The sequence below is a fragment of the Dioscorea cayenensis genome, chromosome 11 (genome assembly GCF_009730915.1).
Source record: "Dioscorea cayenensis subsp. rotundata cultivar TDr96_F1 chromosome 11, TDr96_F1_v2_PseudoChromosome.rev07_lg8_w22 25.fasta, whole genome shotgun sequence".
NCBI lineage: Eukaryota > Viridiplantae > Streptophyta > Magnoliopsida > Dioscoreales > Dioscoreaceae > Dioscorea > Dioscorea cayenensis.
In genome coordinates this window covers 17646426-17671122 of record NC_052481.1, presented here as the reverse complement: position 1 = coordinate 17671122, position 24697 = coordinate 17646426, and the positions used below count along the sequence as shown (strand labels likewise).

The following is a 24697-nucleotide window of genomic DNA, read 5'->3' as shown; positions in this document are numbered from 1 at the left end:
GATTGAAGATTACATGAGATATGATTAGAGATTTGAAGATCCAAGCATGGATGATTGAAGATCATGCTTGAAGATATTGAAGGCTAAACTTGGATGAAGATGAGATTAAGTTTAGTAACAATATTTCCATGAGTCAAACGAAGATCATTTGGGAAGACCAAATTTGGGCCAAGTTTAGAAAGAAGATCGGGAGATCTTCTGTGACCATCTTTGGTGAGATGGTTGCGTGTGCCTTAGTGGGCACGTCCCTCGGGAGCGGGTGACCTACTGAAGTGACGAGAGGAAGGAAGCAACTATAGGCAGGAGGAGCTCGGGTCGAGCCAACTGCTACGAGGTGGACTGAAGGAACCGGGAAGGTTGAAGGTCGCAGATTCGGGTGCATCTGGCTAGAACTCAGTCATGTTCAGTAAGGTGGGCCATGTTGCAACTGGGTGTTGCAACATCTAACTTTGGAAGGTGTCCAAGTTAGACAACCGCGGAGAATTCTAAAAGAGGTAACTTTATTGGACTTCGGTGTGTCTATATAAGAGATCCTACTTGAAGATTTAGGATGAGCTAACAAGTGAGAGACTCTTCGGTGTGAGTTGAGTCTGTGGCCATCTGGCAATCTAGAAAGGATATTTTTTATCTTGAGAGAGTGAGAGAGTATTGTACTCCTTGTTCTTAAACCTCTTTTAGTGTATTATTTCTCCGGGTCTGGCCCCCAAGATGTAGGCAAGATTGTGCCGAACTGAGTTACCAATTTGCTTGTCTTCTTTCTCTTGCATGATCTTGTGTGTGTCCAATATTCAAGTGAGTTTTTAAGTGATTTATCTCACCACACTAACCCACCAGAACCATCAAATAATAATAATAATAATAATAATAATAATAATAATAATAATAAATTTAATATAGAGAAAAATTATAGAACAAAATGAATCCACTATATTAAAAATTAAATACAATGGTGGTTGTTTAATTTGGTGAAATTATTTTATCATGATAAAACTCTAAAACATATTAGGCCTAGGTCGATTACAAATTTGGTTAATCTAAATTCAATTTGAGTTATGCGTTGACATTGCAGGTCTTTAGTTGTGATTTGATATTTGATTTTTTAAATTCTCTAAATATGTTAATATTGTGGGTTTTTTCCTGGCAATTCCAATGGGTTTAAAAAATTATGTAAATTATAATGTGATTTTTTTTTTGATAAAATTAAACAGGTCACAAACTCTAATAAAAATAATCTATACATACTATGTAGATGTATAATCTACTCCGAGAGCATTTCAAGGATTAATTTTAATTTTTTCTTTTACATTTACGTTTTTATTTATATAACTTATAATATTAATAATTAAAAAACATTAAATTATATTATTTTATATATGATGTTGCCTCAAAACTTCTCACAAAATTTTAAAAACTTCGATGCGAAGCCGGGAAGAATGTCTAGTATACTATTAAAGTATATGTATAATCTACTCCGAGAGAGTTTCAAGAAATAATTTTAATTTTTTTTAATAATATTTAAATTTTTATTTATATTATTTATAATATTAATAATTAAAAAACATTAATTATACCTAATTATTTATATAATAAATGTCATAAGACCTTTGAAATGCAAGATATAAAATAGTTTCTATAGTAGGCGTTGTTTAATTATATTATTTTATATGTGATATTGTCTCAAAACTCTTCACAAAATTTAAAATTCTCTGATGCGAAGCCGGGGAAAATGCCTAGTAGAATATAGAAATATATGTTAAACCAAACGCGGCCTAGTCTAGTGGAAAAGCATGCATACATAAGTGGTGAGGTGGAGGGTCAAATTCCTTCACTAATAGTATAGGAATACTGTGCAATTGTGTATAAATACTATATAATATTGTTTATCAGGCCCCAAATAAAAGAAATTGTATTCTCCATTCCTCCGTAGTTATATGGTAAGAAAGATTTATTATTATGCAATTATGGCTCTTCATATATTATCTTGGGTGTACTCCCTCGGTTCCAAAATTCATGTCGTTTTAGGAAAAAAATTTATTCCAAAATAGTTGTTGTTTTACAATATCAAGGTAATGTTTATTTATTTTTTAATTTTACTTATTTTCAATTTCATAAGTTATATAAATGAAGAAAGTAATATTTATAGTTCCAAGAGAAATATATGGTTTCAAGAGAGGGATAGTTTAGTAATTTGATTGTTTTTTATATTAAAATTTAGATAATTTAATGCAATCCTTAATTTTTATGTAACATCTTTAAATGACATGTATTTAAAAACAGAGGGAGTATGTAGTAAGTCATTACCGTACTTATTAGTTCATTCTACATAGTAAATCTCTAGGAGATCATTAATAAACCATTATATATACATATTTCTTTCATAACCCCATTGTGAGACCAAGCTAACCAGTGAGAAACTGACAGCAAACTACAAAGATTCAAATACGTGTGTGAATATATATAAATAAATATATATATATATATATATATATATATAAGTCCATGGTTTTTTCGTCTAAATTTTACTTTCTAGTCTACATAAAAAAATGCATGTAAATACAACTGTCTACAGGGTTTAAATAGAAAATATAAATTAAATAAAAAAAAAAATTTGTAAGGTGGTGGGGTGTTTGTTGTAAAAAAGGCCATCGTTCTCTATAGCCAAAGTCTTCGCCTTTGACCCTTTCCCTTCTTCCTCATCAGTCATGATACTGCGATTCTTGTATATTGGATTCCGATGATGCTCCCCAGAAGCCAGGAGTAGGTTGATACTGGGATTCGATCCTCATGGGCTTGTGCAACTCCACCCCTACCAAGGTCAGCGGCTCCAGTGGAGCCGCCGCCACCCCTCCCACCAACCGTGATCCGGCCAAGACAGAGGAGCCCCGTGATCGAGAGAATGGCCGCGGGAAACGCCCCACTGGAACCATTCCCTGCGGAAAGAGGACCGATTTTGGGTACGCAAAGGACTTCCAGAATTGCTATAGTGTTGGGAAGCTCTTGGGGCATGGCCAATTTGGGTATACCTTCGTCGCCACCGATAAGGCCAATGGCGATCGGGTTGCTGTCAAGAGGATCGATAAGAATAAGGTATTTTTTTTTTCTTTAAAGTTTTGATCTTTGATGGTTCTTCCTCCGTTTAGAATTGCTGGTTTTGAATTCTCTGGAAATGCCTATGTTTTTCGTTTTGGTGTTTTTTGGTGATGATAAATTGATGATATATATATATTTTTTTAAAATTTTCTGGATTGTTTTATTCATTTAGACATATATGTTTTGGCCTGGAGTTGCAATTGTGTTACTGTGTCATTGTCCAGATATATATATATATATATATATGTGTGTGTGTATATATATATATATATATATATATGTGTGTGTGTGTGTGTGTGTGTTCTATTTGATGTTTTTCATTTCATCTGATGATCCTGCTCTGTTGAATTCATTTTATTTTACCATTTTGAATTTTAGGTTGTAGAATTATGAGAAAAGTGTCCTTTTTTCCCCTCCTTTTGTGATGATCAGATGCCTTACTTTGAATAGCTTGTCTCGGTAATGTTTTTGTTAAGTAGAGATCAGATAGTTTTGAGATTTAATTACAAAAGGTTTTCGAATTTTTGATTGTTAGATCTGTTTGATCTTCCACAAAAGATCTGTGTTTCGATTCCTTGTCCAAATAAGTAGAGACATGTCACATATCTATGACAAGGAATATGTAGAAAATTACATGAGACTCCCAAAGTTTAGTTATTCGTTTCAAATACATGTGTGCGTGAAGTAGTTTAGTTGTTATTTCGTTTCAAATACATGTGTGCGTGAAGTGAACCCTGGATTTTTAATTTTTTTGTAATTCGAACTTTCCGTCCAGAAACTAATGTAAGGTTTGGCTGATAACGTAAACCGTCAGATGGCAAAAGGATAAAAGTGGAATGTTAATTTTAAATTTTCTAAAATTATTTTTAATTATATAATGAGCAAATTTGGATCAGAAGGTGATTAGAAGCCGTCCGCAAACAAATTATAGGATTTGATTTCTCATTAAGTAAAAATTCAGGGGCTATATGGAGAAAGAAGACAAAGATATATTGTCTAGATCAAAATAATGAAGTTGAAGAACATCTAATGAAAGAAAGAGATAATCACACAAGAAACAGAAGAAGATAAAAGAAAAATTTGTTTTTCACCCTGTTAATTTTTTTATTGAAATGGAAATGGCGGTTGTATGACTTTTATGGTTCACAAAATTGTTGTTATGTAAAGTTGGTTGCTAAACGAGTAATGTCTTACATATGATTGGCATTTTCCTCTTAAATTTTTTTGTTACTATGCACTCAATCCATATATATTTTTTACAGATGGTCCTTCCAATTGCTGTTGAGGATGTTAAGCGAGAAGTAAATATACTTCAAGCCCTAAAAGGTCATGAAAATGTTGTCAACTTCCACAATGCTTTTGAAGATGACACATATGTGTACATTGTTATGGAGTAAGTGTTTTCATTCTCTTTCATTGTGCTTCGGTAAAGTTTCATATAGGTGCGTTGTCATGGAAGGAGTTTCCAATAACAGAAGCTTTTGTTCTCTTTCATGAAGTTTCATCAGCTGTTGTTTATCTGTGATGGTTCTTTTTTTAAATACCACCATTGTATAATATGAGAAGAGTATGATTATCTCATCTTCTTGACCTATCAGAAACATATGATCTTACCATTAAATTTTGAATTACAAACTTCAGATATAACATTAACATTTCATTGACTATTCAAAAGACAATAATAGCCCTTTAAATATTAATCAGTTCTATAAAGTTAATAAACCTCCCTGAGCAATGTTAATGTACCCCTGTATTGGCCTATCTTCACCTATGTACTATTTTATTTTTGCACATCACGTTTCTACCAGAAGTTTGATCACTGGAGAATTTTATTTTCCAAATGCTTTTAATATGTTTAGTTATATTCAGATGAATGAGATTTTAAATTGGAAGTTAGCTCTATCTATCTGTATAACTACAAATTTTGGTGGGTTTTGTCTGTAATGTTTTAGCATAGACATATAATTAGCGCTTTATAATTTAGGATATGTGGCATTTTGATCAAATTCTGTTTGATTTATCAAGAACAGTTAGGTACTTTTGGTGGAATTCATCCTTGTCCATGCACTTGACTGCAGGAATTCCTCCTATGATGGAAATTATATTATTAACTGCTAGAACATTACAATTCTGCAGACAGCATTGTCGCTTCATTTTTCTTCAAGTTTTATGCTGTAGACTTCTCAATTGATGTCACTTATCTAGTTGTCAAATTCTATGTAAAAACTACAGAATATGACTAGTAATTTCCGTTATAATGGGTGGGATGTTATTCATGAAATATATATGCATTTTTCTTAAACTAGGTTATGCGAAGGTGGTGAACTGCTGGATCGAATATTAGCCAAGTAAGCCTATCCAATTGTGTGTTCTTGTTATTGCTAAGTTTATTTTTCCTATAAATTATTCCTTGGGAGAGCTAGAAGATTATTATTTGTTTCGTTCTCGTATTTCCTTGCAATAATTTTTCTAGTTTTGTTTATTTATGGAAGATACAATCAAATTCTGATTCGTTTGGTATTCCCAGAAAAGATAGCCGGTATAGTGAGAAAGATGCTGCTATTGTTGTACGTCAGATGCTTAAAGTTGCAGCTGAATGCCATTTGCATGGTTTGGTACACCGGGATATGAAGCCTGAGGTTTGTCTGGAACACTGGCTTGGACTACTGAATTTTTTTTCGATGGATGTTTCCTTTAAGGGTGCATAACATTTGTATAATTGCAGAATTTTCTTTTCAAATCAACCAAAGAGAATTCACCTCTTAAGGCAACAGACTTTGGCCTCTCTGATTTTATAAAACCAGGTCTCTTTGTCATTTTGATTTAATTTAATTTGATTTAATTTAATTAATTAATAATTTTTTTTATGCTGCTATCATTTACCCATGTGAAATAAGAAGCTGTACGATTGGGTTTGCTCTATGTGCTTGAGAATTAAAATTGTATCTTGCAGGAAGGAAATTCCGTGATATCGTTGGCAGTGCCTATTATGTTGCTCCAGAAGTGTTGAAACGGAAATCAGGACCGGAGTCAGATGTTTGGAGCATTGGTGTTATCACCTATATTTTACTTTGTGGAAGACGTCCCTTTTGGGACCGAACTGAGGATGGAATCTTTAAGGAGGTAAACCTCGTGGGAAACTGATGATGTTCACATTAGTTCACATGTCTATGTTTAGATATTTTCATGAATATTGTTGTACAAGCACTTCAGTTTGGTAGTTTGCCAGCATATGCTGTCAAATTCATGAAGGTGCTGCCAACTAGACAGAGCAAGTTTAATGCTAGTGTAGCAGAATAGTTGTTGTCATGCATAATTTTCTGCTTGCTTATGCTTTCATGGGCAATAGTTGAAGATAATTTGGCTTACAAACTGAAGTGTAATGTAGATATGAAAAGAACATAGAATCAGGAGAACATAGACATCCCATACATGATATGTGTCTAGTGATGCATAGATACTAGATCCAAACGGTTGATAAAACTAACAATAGAATTAGACAATGTATTACTGTTTTGCCAGTTTTACTATTTCTGAATAGGTTGCTTATAAGTCTGTTCCTTGGAAATAATATTGATTATTTATGTCAATGAAGGCTAATAAACAAGACCCTTTTTATGCTTTCAAGAATACGCAAATTATATTGATCTACTTAATCTTTGGTTCCTTGATGTTGAAGGCTGAATTTTTGTTGAATAGTGATCATAAGCCTCCATCTTGGTTTTGGCTGTCGACAGTGTGTTCTTAACTTTTGAATTTGCTAACAGAAATTTATAAATAAATTTACAAATTTTCTTTCTTTTTATGCTATCGTTTTATGGAACATATATAATTTTTTTAAATATTTCTTCCAGGTCCTAAAGAATACGCCTGATTTTCGTCGGAAGCCCTGGCCAAGCATAAGTGACAGTGCAAAGGATTTTGTTCAAAAGTTGCTTGTAAAGGATCCTCGAACAAGGCTGACTGCTGCTCAAGCTCTATGTATGCATCTGCTTTAAATTTTATTTATCAGATTAAATAATGCTTGCTCAATTTCTAAATCCAAGCAAACAATACATGTGTTTATTCAAATGTTGATTTGAAAAAATTTACGATATGATTAAATCTTGGATGATGATTTCTTTTACGAACTTCTGGGTTTACTAAATGTTCTCACTGTTTATGTGCTGTGTTTGACATCTTATTCAATTTGTTTTTGTTCATAATGTTGTTATACAACTGAGTACTTGCTGACAAATGCTTTTCCTAACAGCCCACCCCTGGGTCAGAGAAGGAGGAAATGCATCAGATATTCCAATAGATATATCTGTTTTGTCCAACATTCGCGAGTTCGTGAAATTTAGCCGTTTCAAACAATTCGCGCTTAGGGTACACAAATTTCAGTACTTTCTGGGCAACCAGATAGTTGGCCATATTAATTTCTTTTTCGTTTTAGTCTTATATGATTATCTGAACTTGAAAAAATATCTTTATGATTTCTGCAGGCATTAGCAACTACCCTTGATGAAGGGGAGCTGGCTAATCTTCGTGATCAGTTCAATGCAATTGATGTCGATGGAAATGGTTCAATTAGCCTTGAGGAAATGAGACAGGTAAGTGCTTTTGTTACTTGCTAAAAGAAACAGTTTATTTTGAAGTTTAGTTTTGTGAAATTGCTTCAAGGTTGTGTTTTTGCTTTAGAATATTTTCATTTTAGTTATATAAAATATGGCAACCAGAAACAGCCTCGTAGTTTCTAACCTTTTGAATTCATAGTAGTTCCAATTATATTGTAAACTTTTCTTTTTCTATATATTGTCTGTTTGCTCCTCATGGATAAATTTCCTTCCAGATGATCAAGGCAAATGATATATTGCCTTTCTTTTCTTGAAACTGAATTGGTTGTTTAAACAATTGGTGTTGGGCTCTGTGTTTCATTATAAAAATTGCAGCATATGCTGGAAGGTTCCTTCTAGATGAGAACAACCCTTTGCATGAAACTAGAATGCCTCCAATGTTTATTGTACTGTGTTTGATCACCAAGTTTTTCAATTTGATTAGTATTTCATTTTTATTGCTTAGGAAAAATCAAGGAAACATGTTTGTGTAGTGCTAGAAGAAGTAGATGATGAAAGTGGCGAAATGCAGGATGACACAACCTTCTATGTTAATTTCTTGTGTGATTTTCTTTGTAACCTTTATCCATGAACTGTCAGTGTGACATTTTGGAAAATAAATATCTTTTCTAGCACTCTACTCCATCTGTGTTGTGCGTTAAGTCTTACCACATTCCCATTTTGTTCTGGTGATATCTCAGGCTCTTCAGAAAGATCTCCCTTGGAAACTGAAGGAACCGCGTATCTTAGAGATTCTTCAAGCTGTGAGTAACTATATCTTGCACTAAATTGTCTTATATGATAATTATTTCTCCACTGGCATTACTTCTGGCGTTTAAACTCTTACAAATTAATTTCTACTGTTTATCAGTTTACTCAACAGTAATTAATGGATCTTGGAAATTCTGACATCTATCTGTCGTGTTGAGACAGATCGACAGTAACACAGATGGATTGGTTGATTTTCACGAGTTTGTTGCGGCAACTTTACAAGTTCATCAGTTGGAGGAACATGACACTGCAAAGTGGAATCTACGTTGTCAAGCTGCTTTTCAGAAATTTGATGTCGATAATGATGGATTTATCACTCCGGAAGAACTAAGAATGGTACATTTATTTCATTTTCAGCATCATGCCTCTTGTAATCCTAAGTCACTTGGGAAGCATCGAAAATTAGAAAAACCAAATCAAGACATCAAGAACTCTGAAAAATTATAACTGTTACTAACAGGCAGTTTTTTGTAATGCGCAGCACACAGGGTTGAGGGGATCAATCCTCCCGCTTCTGGAGGAGGTTGACATTGACAAGGATGGTAAGATAAATTTGTCCGAGTTCCGCAGGCTTCTAAGAACCGCAAGCATGAGCAATCTTCCCAGCCCTGCAGGCATCCGAAACCCTCAAAAGCTTTAGATAACACTGGAGATCTGCATTCGTCAAGCTCGTTTACAACCACGATGATCATCAAATATTTCTCACCCAAAGAATAAAATAGTATTGGCTTTTGCGCAGTGTCATGTAACTGCAAGGTAAGTTGTTCTGCGAGGTTTGGTTACCATTCAGCTTTCTCTTTGTACATCCTTTCTGCCCTTTCGTAATGGGTTTCATTTGTGTGATCTAGTGTAGATTAGTTAAATTTGATTGTGCCATGTTGTTTCTCTTCTATATATCTTGAATGAACCATAAATTAAACTTTCTTGGTTTTCCTTGAAAATGAAACCTGGAAGTTTTATTGCTTATCAATGCAAATCACTTGATGGACTTTTGTTTGTGACCATTGTCTGTTTTCTGTTGTTTTCAGTTCTGTGTTTTAAATAAGATGAGAGTCCACAATTTATCAGTGAATTACACCCAAATGTTTAGCTCAAGGACTGAAATGAATATTATGATTTAGTTTAGTGACCAATTATAGACTTTAACCTTTAAACCCCATCAATTGTAAGTGAATAATGTAAATCATCAATGGCTTTGCATGCTGTTACAAGGCCTTTTTTTACATGATCCAATCTATACAATAGGACCAAAATTATCGAATTTTATTCCATGTAAGCGAAGCCAATGCACTTGAATTATCTTTTTACAATTTACACCGGTGATATCAATCAGTATATAACTATGGGTTAAACACCATGGAAAATAAGGAAGATGATCAAAAAGAGAATGTGTTGGAAGTTAGATGGCCTAAGACCTGAATTGGGAAGTGCTGGGAATTCATCAGGCATCGGCATTTGGCAGTTATCACCGTTGAAGTATATTCTCCGTGGGAAAGCCCATCCATTGCTCAGAGTGAACGATTCTAAGTCCTTGTTCATCAGCACGTCAGTTGTGACTGAACCTGGATCCTTCTCATCGGCATGCACTAACATTGTGTTGTAATAATTCAGGCCCCAGAACAAAGCTGCCTCATCTGCATCCAATGAAGATCAAAACTGATGAAATATCAGAACACTAGAAATATATATATATATATAGATAAGTTTGCACCTGTTCCAGCCGATGTTGGGAGTTTCGTATAGTTGAAGCTAAAAGTTTGTAGAGACTGGTTGAAACTGGGGTGCTGGATCACCAGGTTCCAATTGGAGTGGTTGTTTACAAAATCATAGTTTGATACTGTCACCTTAACTCTCCAATGTCCTTTGTAGTTAGACTTCACATGCCAATGAACACGAACCGCGCACATGTGATCTGTACACCCGATGTATCGGTTAAGTTGTATATCTCTCTCCAGCGGTGGCTTCACTGATCCCTCGCTGTACCATTGTTGACAGAAATAAGCTCAGAAGGGTGAATGATGAGAATGACTCATGACAAGCTCACCAGAGCAAGAATTGCGCACCCAGTGCATTGCGGTGGGACATTGCCCACGGTGCCACAGTCGCAGCTGCAGGCCGGACACGGGGTTATCCTTGTATTATAGAAGGTTGATAATGAGACACAGCATGCCGGTGACTTCTTTGCGACGAATGAAGAATATGTGCATGCTGATTTCCATGTTCCTGCCAACATTCAGCAATGAGAACAATGTCGTCGTAGTAACTGAAAGAGCCGGAGAAACTTACTGAAAGCCTGCTCTTTTCTTAGGCCACCATCAACAATGACAGTTGTGGGCGTCGAGTCCACCAGGGGGCTACATGTATATCCAATACTTGGCGCCAGAAGAGTGAGGTTGTGAGGTATCTGCACATTTGGCTTGCCATCTAGATGCCCTATGATCATATCGAAGTATGACAATGAGTTAGGCATGTCAATGGCTGATGCAGTGAGCACTCCGCTGCGACAACAGTTTGCAGTGCGGGTCTCTGGGGGAGCTTCAGGCGTGAGATCGATGAGAACTGGATTTTCCTTGCAGCAGTAGGGAACTCGGGTGGTAAAGTTCGAGCAGTCGCCTTGGTGTGTGGCGATCGCACCGGTCATTGACCAGATCACCTCCTTATTGATCCATCTCCATCCAAGAGCCCAGCCTGGCTTCTCTACATGGCGATACTGGTAGTAGTTCTGTATAGTTACCCTGGCCTGTGGACTCAATGAAAGTTCAGAAATGGGAGCTAAAATTACAAGGTTCCATTTTGGCCGGCTGACAGTGACAAAAAATGTATTTTCAAATTGTAATTCATGTCAGACAGTCTGAAACTGCAGAAATCTCGATAGACATCGATGACATACGGATTAACAGCCACTCCATTACAAGATGATGTATAGCTTCATGTACCAAGTAAAATGCGAAAAATAACGAAGTAATAAAGGAGATGTTCACCTGATAACCGTCTGGAGTCCACTGATAGATATCAATTGTGATGCTGATGTTCCCATTTGGATCAAGTGGGTCATAACAATCTGAAAGACATAAAAACCACAAGTAATGAATGTTAAGAATGAGATTATGTTCACCAGAAGGTAGAGCCATAGAGAAGCATATTAATTACCTGCAACATTCCAAGTATTTACCAACAACACTATCAACACAAGAACCTTTAAGTAAATGAGAAGCAGCATCATCTCCTCAGCTCCGGAACTCACAGGCAAGGAATAGAAGTTTTTAAGTAATGCATGAATCTTTTGTGCAGAGAGAGTGAATGGGATAAGGATGAAACCAAATACTAATTATACATGCTTCACACTCACACAACACTCACAGCTATAAGACAATAGATAAGCTTTGGAAATGCCGAACTATATTGTACTTATCGTTAGATCCATATTCCATGGAAATTCTTGTACCTTTACCACAATAGTTCTCATCCTCCTAGATATTTTCCCAGATTGTTTCCATCAAAGAACATTAAAAAATTAATTTAAGAAAAGTCATGGCATTCTCCTAAGGCTTAAAAACAGAAATAAGACAAGCAATGGAGTTTTTATAACTAGTGTTGTTCATTAAATTAGCATCTTACAAGGAAAGACCGGTGAAAACTAAAAGTTATACCAAGCATAACCTACAAGAACCATAAAAGTTAACACAATGCAACAATGGCCATTGACAGTCAAATTCAAAATCTGTCAGATCAAACACAACCAAATCACAAATAACCATAAAACATAGTCTTGATGAACGGCCAACTTTTTTTTTTTTTTGAAAAAGAACCACAAGGGCTATTTTATTAAAATAAAACTAAGATAACAAAAGAAGTAACTAAGCAGGGGAAAAAAAAAGGTGTTACAATTAGAACTTAAAGCCATAGTCAATGAAAGACTTCATTATCTAGTGAGGAAGTTCTCGTCCGAACAGGAAAAGATTGATATCGGAGGAGTTAACACCATGAGTGGCCAAGTTGACAGCAGGGAGCATCCAAGTTTTGGGAGTACAATGAATAGAAGAACCCAGTTCCTCTAAGAGTGATCTGATATTGGCAATCTGAGAATTGAACCTCCACGTGGTGACTGGATTAGGATGGTTGAGAATGCTGAGAGTTGTAGTTGTGTTAACAAATATATGTTTGATATTGAGTCGATTGTCTAAGACCGAATGAAGCGCTACATCAAGGGCAGAGAGCTCATCCATTAAAGAGTCGATCATGGCTATAGCGCAGCAACCTGCAAGGTTAACAACATAGTTAGAATTCGAGAGAAAGAATCCGGCTGAACTTACCAAGGAACCTGGGTTGGGGCTGGAGTGGGAGAACAAAAATAGCTCATTAGCACAGGAGAAATTGTTCAAGATAAGTTTATGTCCGGCCAAACATCTGTTACTAGCGGTATATTCCTGCACATGAGAAAGGGCTCTACAAGCAATAGCAGGTATATTTATGATAGCATTACGAAAAATGACGTCACAATGAGATTTCCAAATTAGCCATGCGGTTGCTGCAATGATAGATGCACAGTGCTTAGAAAGATTTCCATCAGTGAGCCAGGATCCCACAGCAAATCCAATAGGGAAATGAATGTACGTGTTGATCTTCAAGCTCAAATAATTCCAAACATGTTTAGCAATAATACATTGGCAGAACAGATGATCAATCGTTTCAGGGAATAGACCACACAGAGCGCATGTATTATTAGGGCCAAGTCTCAATTGAAATAAGAAGTTAGAGGTAGAGAGACGGCCATGAAACACAGTCCAAAGGAAATGCTTGGTACGAGGGGCAATATTCAGTTTCCAAAGAAGCTGCCAACCAGGCCAGGACTCAGATTGAGTGAGGTTTTGATTCAGATGTTTGTATACGAAAGCGGAGATTTTGTGATGTCTGGTATGTGGATTCCAAATCCAATGATTGCAGGAGTTGGGATCAATGGAACTGGAAGTTAATTCCTGAACATTAAAATTAGTACCGAAAACATGTTCTAATTGAGTCTCATTCCATCGATCGCCAATGGTAACATCAGAGATGGTGAGACAATCAACATCGACATCCATATTAATGAAAGTGGGTTTGAATGCAATGGGAATTTCAAAGCACCAGAGATCCCAACTGAATGATGTTCTGGCCGGATTAATAGAATTGATACGACAATTAGGTTTGATATGACTCACAATCCTAGTAAGATTTCTAAAAAACCAGGAACATTTGGTAGGGGCAGTGTTCTTCCAAAAATTAAAGTCACCATATTTAGACCGCAGGATATCCACCCAAATAGCATCCTCTTTGTTAAGATAATTAAAAAAGTGTTTAGCCATCAGAGAGTATTTAGCAAGAGAAAGATTTCTAATACCAATTCCCTCCTTAGCCTTACCTTCATTAACAACTTTCCAATTCGAATTATGGATGCCCTTTCCATTGCTGTTTCTACACCAAAAAAATTTCGTAACAGTTTTGGTAATTTCAGAGATAATGGTTTCAGGAAAAGGATAAACCGAGAGGGTATAAGTACTAACAAGTTAAGCAAGTACTAACACAGGTAAAGCAACGCCAGGAATTATTTTTCATTGATGAATTAAGTAGTCTGACAAAGATGATCTTAGATCATTCCAAGCAGGCAAAGCATTTAATCCCAAAAGTACAGACAAAAAAAACATATCAATTGGGAAGAAATTGTACATAATGAGCCAATCGCCTGTCAGAGAATATAAACGAGGTTATACTAGTGTTTAAAGAAGATGGAATTGAAATGAGAATATACTCCTTTGGAAAAGAATTTGTAGAAAAAAGCACCTATCAAGCAAACAAGCAGGGCATTGCCCTCAGATTGGTCTAATGGTATAAATCAAGATGACAAAGGAAGCATATGTTTACAAGGTGGAGCACTTCAGTAGTCTTGCAGCTACGCCATGCAATTGGTTGAGTTCTACATAACGTTATCTATGTATGTATGTATGCATGTTATTATGCATATATATTTCTGAATTCCTTCTTTAATTCCTTCTTCTTTCCCTCTTCCTCTTTCTTTGTTTCTTTCGGCCAAGCTTCTAAACCCTAGAGAATTTTTCGGCAACCATCATTGGCGAATCAAAACACCAAACTTCTTCCTCTCTTACTCCTGAATTTGGTAAGGCTTCGATCCAAGGTTTTTCTTTTTTATTTCTCTCGTTTTTCTTTGTTTTTGGAAATCTTTAAAAACCTTGAAATACACCATGGATTAGGTTGGTTATAGGCTCAAATCGAAGCCAATGTCATTGTTACTCATTTGTGTGAATGTTTGCAAAAAAATTTCTTGATTAGATGTTGTAAATCGGGAGAAAACTTTTGTGTTATGGTCGGTTTTACTGTAGAAGTGTTGTAGCACCGATAAGCCTTAGTTGTTTCATTGATTTCTTTGGATTAAAGTGAAGCTCAAACCCTTAGAGCATCTCCAATGCTGCTTCAATTCTGAAGCAAATTTGGAGATTTGGCACCTGGTGTGCTCAAACCCTGCGCCAAACCCTGCGCCAAACCCTGCGCCAAATCCCATATTAGCTACAGTGATGCGCGATTATTTGAGTGTCATTGTAGCCAGCTTTATTTATTTTTTTCAGTTTTCATTTTTGTTTTTCTATTTTCATTTTGTTTTTTGTTTTTTATTTTTTATTTTTTATTTTTTGGTTTTTCTATTTTTATTTGTTTATTTGTTTATTTATTTTAGTTTTCTTTTTTTTATATTTATAATTTCATATTTTAATCAAATTAATAATTTTTATAATTTAAGTTTATATTTTAAAATTGATTAAATTTGTTAACGGTAGGAATATATAAATTGTAAAGTGGGAAGAATTTTTTAGAATATTCTGTTTTAGAGTTAGAAATAGAGTTACCAGTTGGAGAAACTTCTACTGTAGAAGCTGTATTTTTGTATATTGAAACTTCAAATATAGAGTTATGGGTTGGAGATGGCCTCAGGAATTCATTGGTAACCTTTAGACCTAGCTTTGAGCCAACCCTAGGATCGAATTAGGGTTGTTTGTTAGAGGGACTTAGGGTTTCATTGTTTGATTTATTTTGCTAATTCTTGTTGGTGTTTTGTTGTGCTTTGGTAAGGAGGTGAAACTTTTGCTCTGGGCAAGGAACCAGTAGAGGATTAACGTTTGGGGAAGTGACATCATCTAAGTTGTGAGTGGGATTGTTTATGCATAATTCTACTAGGAGAATATGTATAGTTATTTTTTATTGTTTGAGCTAAGTTTTATTGGCTTCTATACTTAAATAGAGGTTTTGATTGACTTAAAATGAGTTTATTTATTGATGTTTCATACTTGAAAAATGTTGTTGTTCAAGGAAAAGAATTTTACTATGATACTTGCTTTGTAAGTTGTGAATTGCTTGGCTTTGCAAAATTTTGGTTATGCTTCGCATTCATCATTTCCATGGGGAAATGATAGAAACTTTGATTATTGATTATTGTCCTGGTTATAGACTCCTTGTTGTGAGATACATGTTTGTATTACTTGGTTGGTGACATCCTACTGCAGTAGACGGTTTCACGGCCATTTGGTTGAGGTGGCATGGAAGATCGACAGACATATTGATCCAGTTCAGATGAGAATGTAGAGCCCTGACTGGATATTCATTGGGAAGCCGGGGTCACCACACGGTGGATCGATGGGTCAACGCCAAGGACATGAGTTCCTTGACAGCTTTGAACCTGGCCGCGGCCACGGAGAAGGTTTAGAGAGGTTTCTAGACCACGTTGCTTTTCTTTTGTAGTGTCATATTAAATTTGTGGTTTTGGCGGTGAGTATTGTGTTTTATGGATTTTGAGACTAGTATTATATAGCTTGTTATATATATATATATATATATGGAACTATTTTGATCTATTTGTATTTTTATAAAAGCTTGGTTTGATGTTTAACTTGTTTTATAGTATATACCTTGTGTTTGGCATTTCGTGGATTTGTTGTTGTAAAACCTAGTTGGGGTAAAAAGCTTTCTTGACACTATCTTTTGTTATATTGTATCGATGATTACTGTTATATGTATTTATGTTCTAAACTTTTTGTCTTATTAGTAAAGCATTATTTTGGTGAGTTATATAGCGTATTTTTTTTTGTGTATTCTTGTAGTATTGTGCTAACCCACTCACTGAGTGACTTAGGTTACTCACCCCTCTTTCTTCTTCCCAGGTTTTTGTAGGTAGTAGTGCGATAGTGAAGTGGTGTGCTGGGCATCCACTGTTTGTTTTTATTTAGTACCAAGTTCATGTATGTTATCTCTGAGCATGTATTTGATGTATTAGAGTATACATCCATTAGTGCGTTTAAAAATCTTGATGCATGGTTTGTATGTTTATGTAATCTCTTGGAAACTTTGTTGTACTTGTGATCAGTACAGTTTTTGAACTCTACTATCAAGTCATGTTGTCAATGCTTCCCTTGTGTACCTTTGAACTTTTTGTTTTGCATACTCTGTTCAAGGTGGTTGGTTTCAGGTATTTTGTCAACCTTGCAGCGACTCGAGGGTTGAGTGGTGGGGTATCCCTCCTCGGGTTGTTGTGCCAGCTGTGGCGTCCTGGGGCCCACGGGTCTGGGTGTGACATTAACAATATTAGAAAAATTTGTATTTTATTATTAATTACATTAATCTCAATGTTTTTTTAAATATTATTAAAATATTTACTTATTAGTTTGTATAAACGGATAAACCACAAATTTATTTTTGTATTAAGAGAAAAATAATATTATAATAATTGAATTTATGTAATATATTATTTTTTCTCCACTTATAGTTTCATTACAACTTCCATAATTATTTTATTTTATTTTTATAAAATCACGGATGAAAAATCCTGTGGACTATTTTAATTGAGCTGATTTGTGTTTAATTTTAATATATATATGCGAAATGTCAATTGTGGACGTTGGTAGAACGTCCGTAGTTGGTCGAGAGAGAGAGAGAGAGAGAGAGAGAGAGAGAGAGAGAGAGAGAGATTAATGGGTTCATTAGGTTTTATTTTATTCCTGTAGGTTTAGTAGAAATAGGATTTAACGGTTCAGATTGATTGAATTATTGTTATGATTATGATCTATGATTCATATTAAAATACTGTACATCTCATTATTTATTGTGCTACTATTCATAAGCACAATAATACTATTGAATGAACTTTGCATAACCGTTGGATTTCAATCCAACTGTTGATAAGAACGTTCATAGAAGTTCGGTACTCTCTCTCTCTCTCTCTCTCTCTCTCTCTCTCTCTCTCTCTCTTTCATATATATATATATATATATATATATATGAGAATATCGATCTCATAAGGATTCTACGAACGTCTGCAGTTGGTAATAGTGCATGAGATGGAGAAAGATAGAGACAGAAGGATGGGTTGGGTGTTTGTTGATTGTTTTATAATTCTCCTGTAGGTGCTAGCAAAAATAGAGTTGGACAGTTGTGATTTATTGAGCTTATCATTGTGTTACTATTTATAAGCATAGTAATACTATTGAATAAACAGTGCACAACCGTTGGATTTTAATCCAATGGTTAATACGAACGTTCGTAGAAGATTGGTGCTCTCTCTCTCTATATATATATGAGAATAATTAAGGATCTCATAAGGAATCTGCGGACATCTGCAGTTGGTAACAGTGCATGAGATGGAGAGAGATAGAGACAGAAGGATGGGTTGGGTGTTTTTTGGTTGTTTTATAATTTCTAGGGTTGATTGTGCTTTTGAACTTACTTTGAACTCTCTAGTGACTGATCTTCGGGCTAGACGCCAAAGTGAAGTAAAAGTTAGGGTCAGAAGCGTATAGAGATCAGAGAGATGGAAGAGTTATGAAAAAGGATTTATTTATTACAAAGCTTAAGATTCACTCCCAAAGTTGGTCATGTATCCTTACAAACAATAAGGAGCCTTATATAGACTCAAAGGGACACAAAAACATGGGCTCAAAACCACTCAAGCCCAGAGTTTTACAACAGGGCTCTGATAAGACCCTGACAAGACATTGACTTGATTGAAATGATAAGAGAGGACATAGATTCTCCACTATCTACAGTACTTCTACAATTACTAGCCTATTTTATACATTAAAAAAACAAATAGTGCCTATTTTTACATACTAAAAAAAACAAATATCGCTTTAGTCCTCCAAAAGATGAGCAATGTTTAATTCATCGAACTGGGTGAAAGAGACATTTATGATCTACAGTAGAACCCTTGAGGTCCTTTTTATCCTTCCATCATATTGTCTAAATTGTGCTCAACAATGTCATCTAGGCCTTGTGGAGATACTTATGGGCTTCGTAGAATGAATGCCTCGAAGGGTATGCTTATCGTAGAATAGTTGCCAAATATGTATTCTCTTACCCATGCATAAATTTTCTTCATGTGGTATTCAATTGCTGGCATATGTGAAATTAAGTTTGGAAATAGACAATACTTGGGAAACATGTACTGATCCACATATACCTTCATTACTTTTGGTTCAAGCACCATTTGGTATATTTGACTATCAACAATAGTAGGGCATGCCCTTTTCTAATTCTTAGAGATTCCACATGCTCGGTATAGTTTCATCTGTTGTTTGATATCTCCGAGATGACCATATCTTCTAGTCATATAGGAGTTATCTTTTCTTGATCAGGTTTATGATGGTGAAGAAGAGTTACTTTGATATGGTGTCTTGCTTCATCAGGATAGCCTTCATCATAACAAGGGGGAATGGAATTTAATTCTCAATTAACATACCCATCCAAATGTGGCTCAAGTGCTTTGAAGAGTTTGTGAAGTAGATGGATTAGTTGCCAGTAGTTATTCAAAAAAATTTGCTTGCTCTAGACTGGTTAGCATAATTCTGGCCAGATACCCATGTCTAAATAGATTTATAGTTTTTATCTGAACACCGTTGATTTCTTGATTTCTTCATTGAGACATATCTAAAGAGCATTTTAATTTTGTGAAACCTTCTTCACAATGGCATCTTGCACCTTTGTGTGATAGTTCTCTGAATATGTTTCCCGCTATTGAAAATTCTGCAGGAAAGACTTCTTCTTTTGCCAACTATCTCAATACTTCTTATTCAGAGATGAATTGTTGGTACTGGGAAGTCATCATTTTTTTTTTGGATGATTTGTTTGACTTCTTCAATAGGCTTCAGAAACAATTCCAGTTTTTCATTCTTTATTTTATTTCTTCTACCATTAGTCACTTTAGTTCTTATTCTTCTTTAGTAGTTTCTTTTAACTGAGCTTTAATCTTCATAACTTCTTCAGTTTCTAGGGCAATTTTAGTTTCTAGGGTTTTAATTATTTTTCTTGATCAACCATGTAATCAAGAGTTTAAGGTTTTAGGGAAAAATTGATACTGGGTTTTTCCAATGATGGTGGTAGTGGGGAATGTTGGGATTTTTCATTGGTCTGATGGAATAATTTAGCTAAAGAGTGTAGCAAAGGAATGAGATGTTTTGGTTCATGTCCATTAGTCTAGAGGTTGTCTATTATGTCCATTGGCCTAGAGTTCTAAATCTCATGGGTGAATTTGGTGGAAATATTGGAAGTTTTAATTTGGGTTCCAAGGTGGATTGATGGTTATAAAAAATTTTTCCTGCCACTTCTGTATGAAAGAATAAACTTGTTACTTATCATTATTATACTATCTAATTTACATAATTCTGGTTTTGGAGATAACCAGATTTTCACCATAATAAGAGGTGCATATAAACCTACTGGTTTTGTAGCCACATATCTTATTATTCAGATGAACAAACCTTTGTCTTCTATTGCTACATGAGACTAGGTTACATAGTTCCCACAATTAAAGAAAACTCAAATGAACTTGCTGGTTTTGCAGTCATAGTTTTCTCTAATGCATTTGGACAAACTATAGGGTAAGGTTCAAGTTGCATGACTCCCATAGTGATAAGAATACTGAAGATTCTACTGGCTGTGCAATTTCCATTCTTATCATCATAGATGGACAAGCCATGGGTTCTTATTGTTTTAAATAATTATCTATTTCTAATTATCTTTAAATAGCTTGTGTTTGTTATATATCTTTTTTCTATTTTTGTTATTTTTGGGGACATTGTTAATTTTTTCTCCTTATTTTCACTAACTTTCCCATTCATTGGTGTTTCTTTTTTTGTAATAAGATCTATTATCCTTTGTATAAAATCAACTATTCTATTTCTAGAATATGAAAGAGAATATTTTAATATTATGTTATCTTTAAATTCTCTTAAATCTTTAATCATCTTTCCTAATTCTACTGGATTTTCTTCATTTGTATCTCTGCTTATTTTTCTAGGCATTATTTTCTTCCTCCTCCTGTATTACTATGCTCTTTCCTTTATCTTTTATATCTTTTATATTTTTTAGATCTTCTTGTAACTTGCTAACTTCCTCCTCTAAGGTTTTTATTCTCTTTAATAATTGCTCTATGATTTTCTTATCTTTATTTAATATGTTTGGTCTTTCTATCTTTTGTTCTTCAAAATTAAAATCATAAAGATCTAAAACATATTTTTCGCATAAAGATAATTCACATTTTTTGCAAGTTAATCTACATCTTGCTATATGAAATCTATAACATTTATCACATTTTGATTCAAAGTTTATCTTAAAAGGTTCAAACTCATGTGTGCAATTTTCAAAATCTTCTACTTGATGATACTGTTCAAATAAATATTTTGGATTTATATCTAGATTATATGTTTGCTTAGTCATCTTATATCATTAAATTCTATTAAATCTTTAGAGAAAAAGTTTTGTCCTTCATTGCCAACGAATATCCTACGCACATCACTATCATTTTCACTATCATTACTATCAAGGCTTACTATGTCTATTTCATCATGAATTTCTAAATTTTGGTACATATTTAATCTTTCTTTTTTAACTTGTGGATTTTTACATTCTCTAGTATAATGTCCTTCTATACCACATAGATAACATTTGTATTTTCCTGGGGGTATATGTGTTTTAAATTTTTTAACACAGTTTGGTTTAGGTCTTCCTTTCTTAAAGTATTGGCTTCTTTTAAGTTCTTTATTTTTTTTATATTCTTTATTAAGTGTTGGTACATAATGTTTACTACAATAACTGTAATTTGATATTTGTCTATTAGCTTCAGCTTCTAAGCATTTATCTTTTAAATAGTTGAAAGTAAACATTATTGCTGGCCCTATTCCAGTTAAATTTTTATATCATCTTTCTATCCAATGTTTAAGAATTATATCTCCTAATGGTTTAGGAAGTTTATTAAACCATCTTTTAGATAATTTATTATTTGTGAACGCTTTTCCTATTTTAGCTGCTTAAGTGATATATGCTTGACTAAATTGTACTATTTTACCAAAATTATTAATTTGGAGTCTTTCTAAATCTCTAGCTGCCATATCTTATAATAATGTATCTCCTTTGGATGGATTAGTTGCTAATATGATTTACCTGATTTGTCCTATTACATTATAAGGATTATCTACCATGTGTACCATGTATTGGTATTCCTCAGCATAGTTAATTTTCTAACTATTTAATAAGTCTCTTGTAGTGGTTCCTAAAAGATTTTCAATGAAATTTATTGTTCCAATTGAGTCTAATGTGCATTTATAGCATTTGATTCCCATCTATTTATGAATTCAGGCCATTTCTAGCGATGAACTGTGCTTAATACTAACATACTACCTTCATTGTTTTGTTTTGCCATTGTTTTTATAATTTCTAAGGTGTTTGGTTTTCCTTTGTTTGTTCTGTAATTTTATTCATAATAATTATTTGAAGTAAAACTATGTTGAGATGGAAATTGTAAAGGTTGTGTAGTTCTACTGGTTCTATTAATGGCTATAGGTATCATTATTGTTCTAGTATTATAGCTGTCTGCTCTTTGATTATTGATAAGGACACAATTGTACGTGTCAATCGTGTAATAAAGTGTGCGTAAGCAGAGTGTTGGTTCACAGGGAAGAGAATGAGTAATAGTAATAACTCTAGATCCGAAAAATAGTCTGAATAGTGAAGTGCTTGTGTGTGAACAAGAGAAACCAAAAACAAAGAAAAATGGGAAACATTAGGAGAGAAATCAAGGAAGAAAGCAATGTCTGGGCATAGCATCCCTCTAGGGTTATTGAGTACAGGATAATGGTTGTCTAAACATGCAATCCTATCTGAATTGAGCGGTTTCCAGAATTATACTAAACCCCGATTTCTCAGGCGAAGAATAACTGAATAGGTATAGAGCTGATACAGATATCCACACAATCGCATTAACACTCTATGAAACCTCACTATGAGCTAATGACTATCTCTTAAGTAGATGATCTTCCCCTAAAGAAAGAGATTATTGCTAATTCGAATACAAAGTAGAAATGCGATTTCTCCTAAAATCCACTCCACATGATTGCAAAGAGAACCGAGATTGCCAATAACTCACTTGGGAGAATTGAGGAAGCCGAAGTCTCCAAAGTACCCTATACCCAAGCTTACTCATAATTCCCTCTAATCACGGCATGCCTATACTAGGTGCGTATTTGTACTCATCACATAGCATATCAAACATGATAGCTAGGGCTTTCACCTCGTTAGTAACCACACATTCAAACACGCAATTAGATTCAAATAGATATGGTTGCAAATATGAAATCAATTAAAGCATAAGAGTTCCAACGACCAAAGTCACAAAAGACCAAAGTCACAAAAAAATAAACCCTAGAGTTCAACTATGCCCAAACATCTACAAATTAGCCCTCCATTAATGGAGGGCAAACATTTAAGATACAAAGAATAGAGGTAAACATAAGATTCATGAAAACCCCCTCGTCAATCCTTAAGATGGAGAGTAGTTGAGGTAGCTTCCACGCACGCATGAACTCGACGGCTATGACCTCTAATCCCCTTGAATGCTGGGTCAAATCCCTCTCGAAATCTTACCTAGGGTGCTAGAGATTTGGCCCTTTTCTTCCTCAACCTTGCCTCCAAGAATCGCCTCGAAAGAATAGAGAGATAGAATAGAGAATACCCTAGAAATTCTCATAAGTTATATTTATACCCGACTGCTTACGGGTTGCTTACGGGCATAAGAACTAGGTCATAAGGGAGCTGGAGAAGATTTTTGTGAGCCTTACGGGAATACTTACGGTTGTAAGCCCCATCCGTAAGGTCTTCTGATTTTGTTAAGGTCCAGCTTACGGCAGTAAGCGTTGAATCGTAAGGTTCACTATTTTGCTTCTTGCGACTGTCCTTATGGGAGTACATTGCAGTCATAAGCTCCTTTAGATAGTCTTTACGGGCGTAAGCTTTACTCGTAAGGTCCTTTGAACTGAATATGAATCCCCTTATGGGCATAAGCATGCCCGCAAGGTATTCTGGAATAGACTTACGACCGTAAGCTACTCGTAAGCCACCCAATTTGCCTTGTCTTTGCTCTAATGATACTGAGAGAGCTACAAATTCATTGTTTTCGGTCTAAAATGCTTCCTTTGGCTCTCCCTCCTCTTTAAGCAATGCCCTAAGCATGTTAATACAAAACACATGATATTTAGCATCAAATTCCACATTATGGTTCTAATTCATGCAAATGAGTGTACAAATATATATGAAATACATGAACATTGTACACTCATCAAATCCCCCTCCCCCTCCCCCCACACACACACACACACTTAAGCTTTTGCTTGTCATTAAGCAAAATAGAACATTACAAACCAAGTGGAGGAAGTGTACGACCTCAGGCGTTAAAGAATTCAGGAGTTTCACAAGTAATTCAGGTTTTCACAGTATAAGAATTCTAAAAATTTCAAGTCCCAAGAATAGTGAACATTCTATTCAAGATTATCATTGTGTGTGTGTTACAACTCTCTACTTCACTTCTCTCGACTTAGAGGACTTCCAAGAGCAAGCAATTACACAAAAACTTCTTATACAAAAGGTGGTAGCTTCACATATCTCCCAAGGTAGCCCTTTCTCGTCAACATTAAAAGAGTGGATTTAACACTTACAAGAGAGGTAGCTCTTTCCACATCGTTTTACTAAACAAGAATGATAGCTTTCACTTGCATACAAAGGTAGCTCTTTCTCTCGTTAGGGCATACATAGCATCCGACTTGTCGAGAGTAGCTTCACACTTCTGATAGGGATAGCTATTTTCATTTCTAAACCTTTCATTTTTTCTATTTTGAAACAAATTATTTCAAATTTTTAAAGTTTTCTCCACAAGAAGTATG

At 34.8% G+C, this 24697-nt stretch overlaps 3 protein-coding genes across 3 annotated transcripts; 1 reads left to right on the top strand and 2 right to left on the bottom strand.

The window, feature by feature from the left end:
• Positions 1-2635: 2635 nt before the first annotated feature.
• On the top strand, positions 2636-9460 carry LOC120272249 (calcium-dependent protein kinase 28-like). The gene is made up of 12 exons (XM_039279012.1): positions 2636-3087; positions 4353-4483; positions 5397-5438; positions 5618-5729; positions 5816-5894; positions 6044-6213; positions 6945-7071; positions 7343-7458; positions 7575-7682; positions 8387-8449; positions 8619-8792; positions 8938-9460. Exons 1-12 carry the CDS (start codon positions 2785-2787, stop codon positions 9094-9096), a joined length of 1584 nt encoding a protein of 527 aa, XP_039134946.1. The 5' UTR covers positions 2636-2784; the 3' UTR covers positions 9097-9460.
• Positions 9461-9644: 184 nt separating this feature from the next.
• LOC120272250 (COBRA-like protein 1) lies at positions 9645-11782 on the bottom strand. The gene is made up of 6 exons (XM_039279014.1): positions 11607-11782; positions 11438-11517; positions 10743-11196; positions 10520-10679; positions 10168-10433; positions 9645-10090 (listed from the first exon to the last, which is right to left on the bottom strand). The coding sequence occupies exons 1-6, from the start codon at positions 11677-11679 to the stop codon at positions 9804-9806; spliced, it is 1320 nt and encodes a 439-aa protein (XP_039134948.1). The 5' UTR covers positions 11680-11782; the 3' UTR covers positions 9645-9803.
• Positions 11783-12382: 600 nt separating this feature from the next.
• LOC120271661 lies at positions 12383-13537 on the bottom strand. Its single transcript, XM_039278335.1, has 2 exons — positions 12778-13537; positions 12383-12714 (listed from the first exon to the last, which is right to left on the bottom strand). The coding sequence occupies exons 1-2, from the start codon at positions 13535-13537 to the stop codon at positions 12383-12385; spliced, it is 1092 nt and encodes a 363-aa protein (XP_039134269.1).
• Positions 13538-24697: the final 11160 nt, after the last annotated feature.

Coding starts and splice junctions, on each gene's coding strand:
- LOC120272249 (XM_039279012.1), top strand. CDS start 2,785: ATGGGCTTGTGCAACTCCACCCCTACCAAGGTCAGCGGCTCCAGTGGA. Junction 3,088..4,352: donor AGAGGATCGATAAGAATAAG/GTATTTTTTTTT, acceptor TATTTTTTACAG/ATGGTCCTTCCAATTGCTGT. Junction 7,683..8,386: donor GCCTTGAGGAAATGAGACAG/GTAAGTGCTTTT, acceptor GTGATATCTCAG/GCTCTTCAGAAAGATCTCCC.
- LOC120272250 (XM_039279014.1), bottom strand. CDS start 11,679: ATGATGCTGCTTCTCATTTACTTAAAGGTTCTTGTGTTGATAGTGTTG. Junction 11,197..11,437: donor GGACTCCAGACGGTTATCAG/GTGAACATCTCC, acceptor TTGAGTCCACAG/GCCAGGGTAACTATACAGAA. Junction 10,091..10,167: donor CCCAACATCGGCTGGAACAG/GTGCAAACTTAT, acceptor CATTGGATGCAG/ATGAGGCAGCTTTGTTCTGG.
- LOC120271661 (XM_039278335.1), bottom strand. CDS start 13,537: ATGGATGTCGATGTTGATTGTCTCACCATCTCTGATGTTACCATTGGC. Junction 12,715..12,777: donor CCACTCCAGCCCCAACCCAG/GTTCCTTGGTAA, acceptor TTAACCTTGCAG/GTTGCTGCGCTATAGCCATG.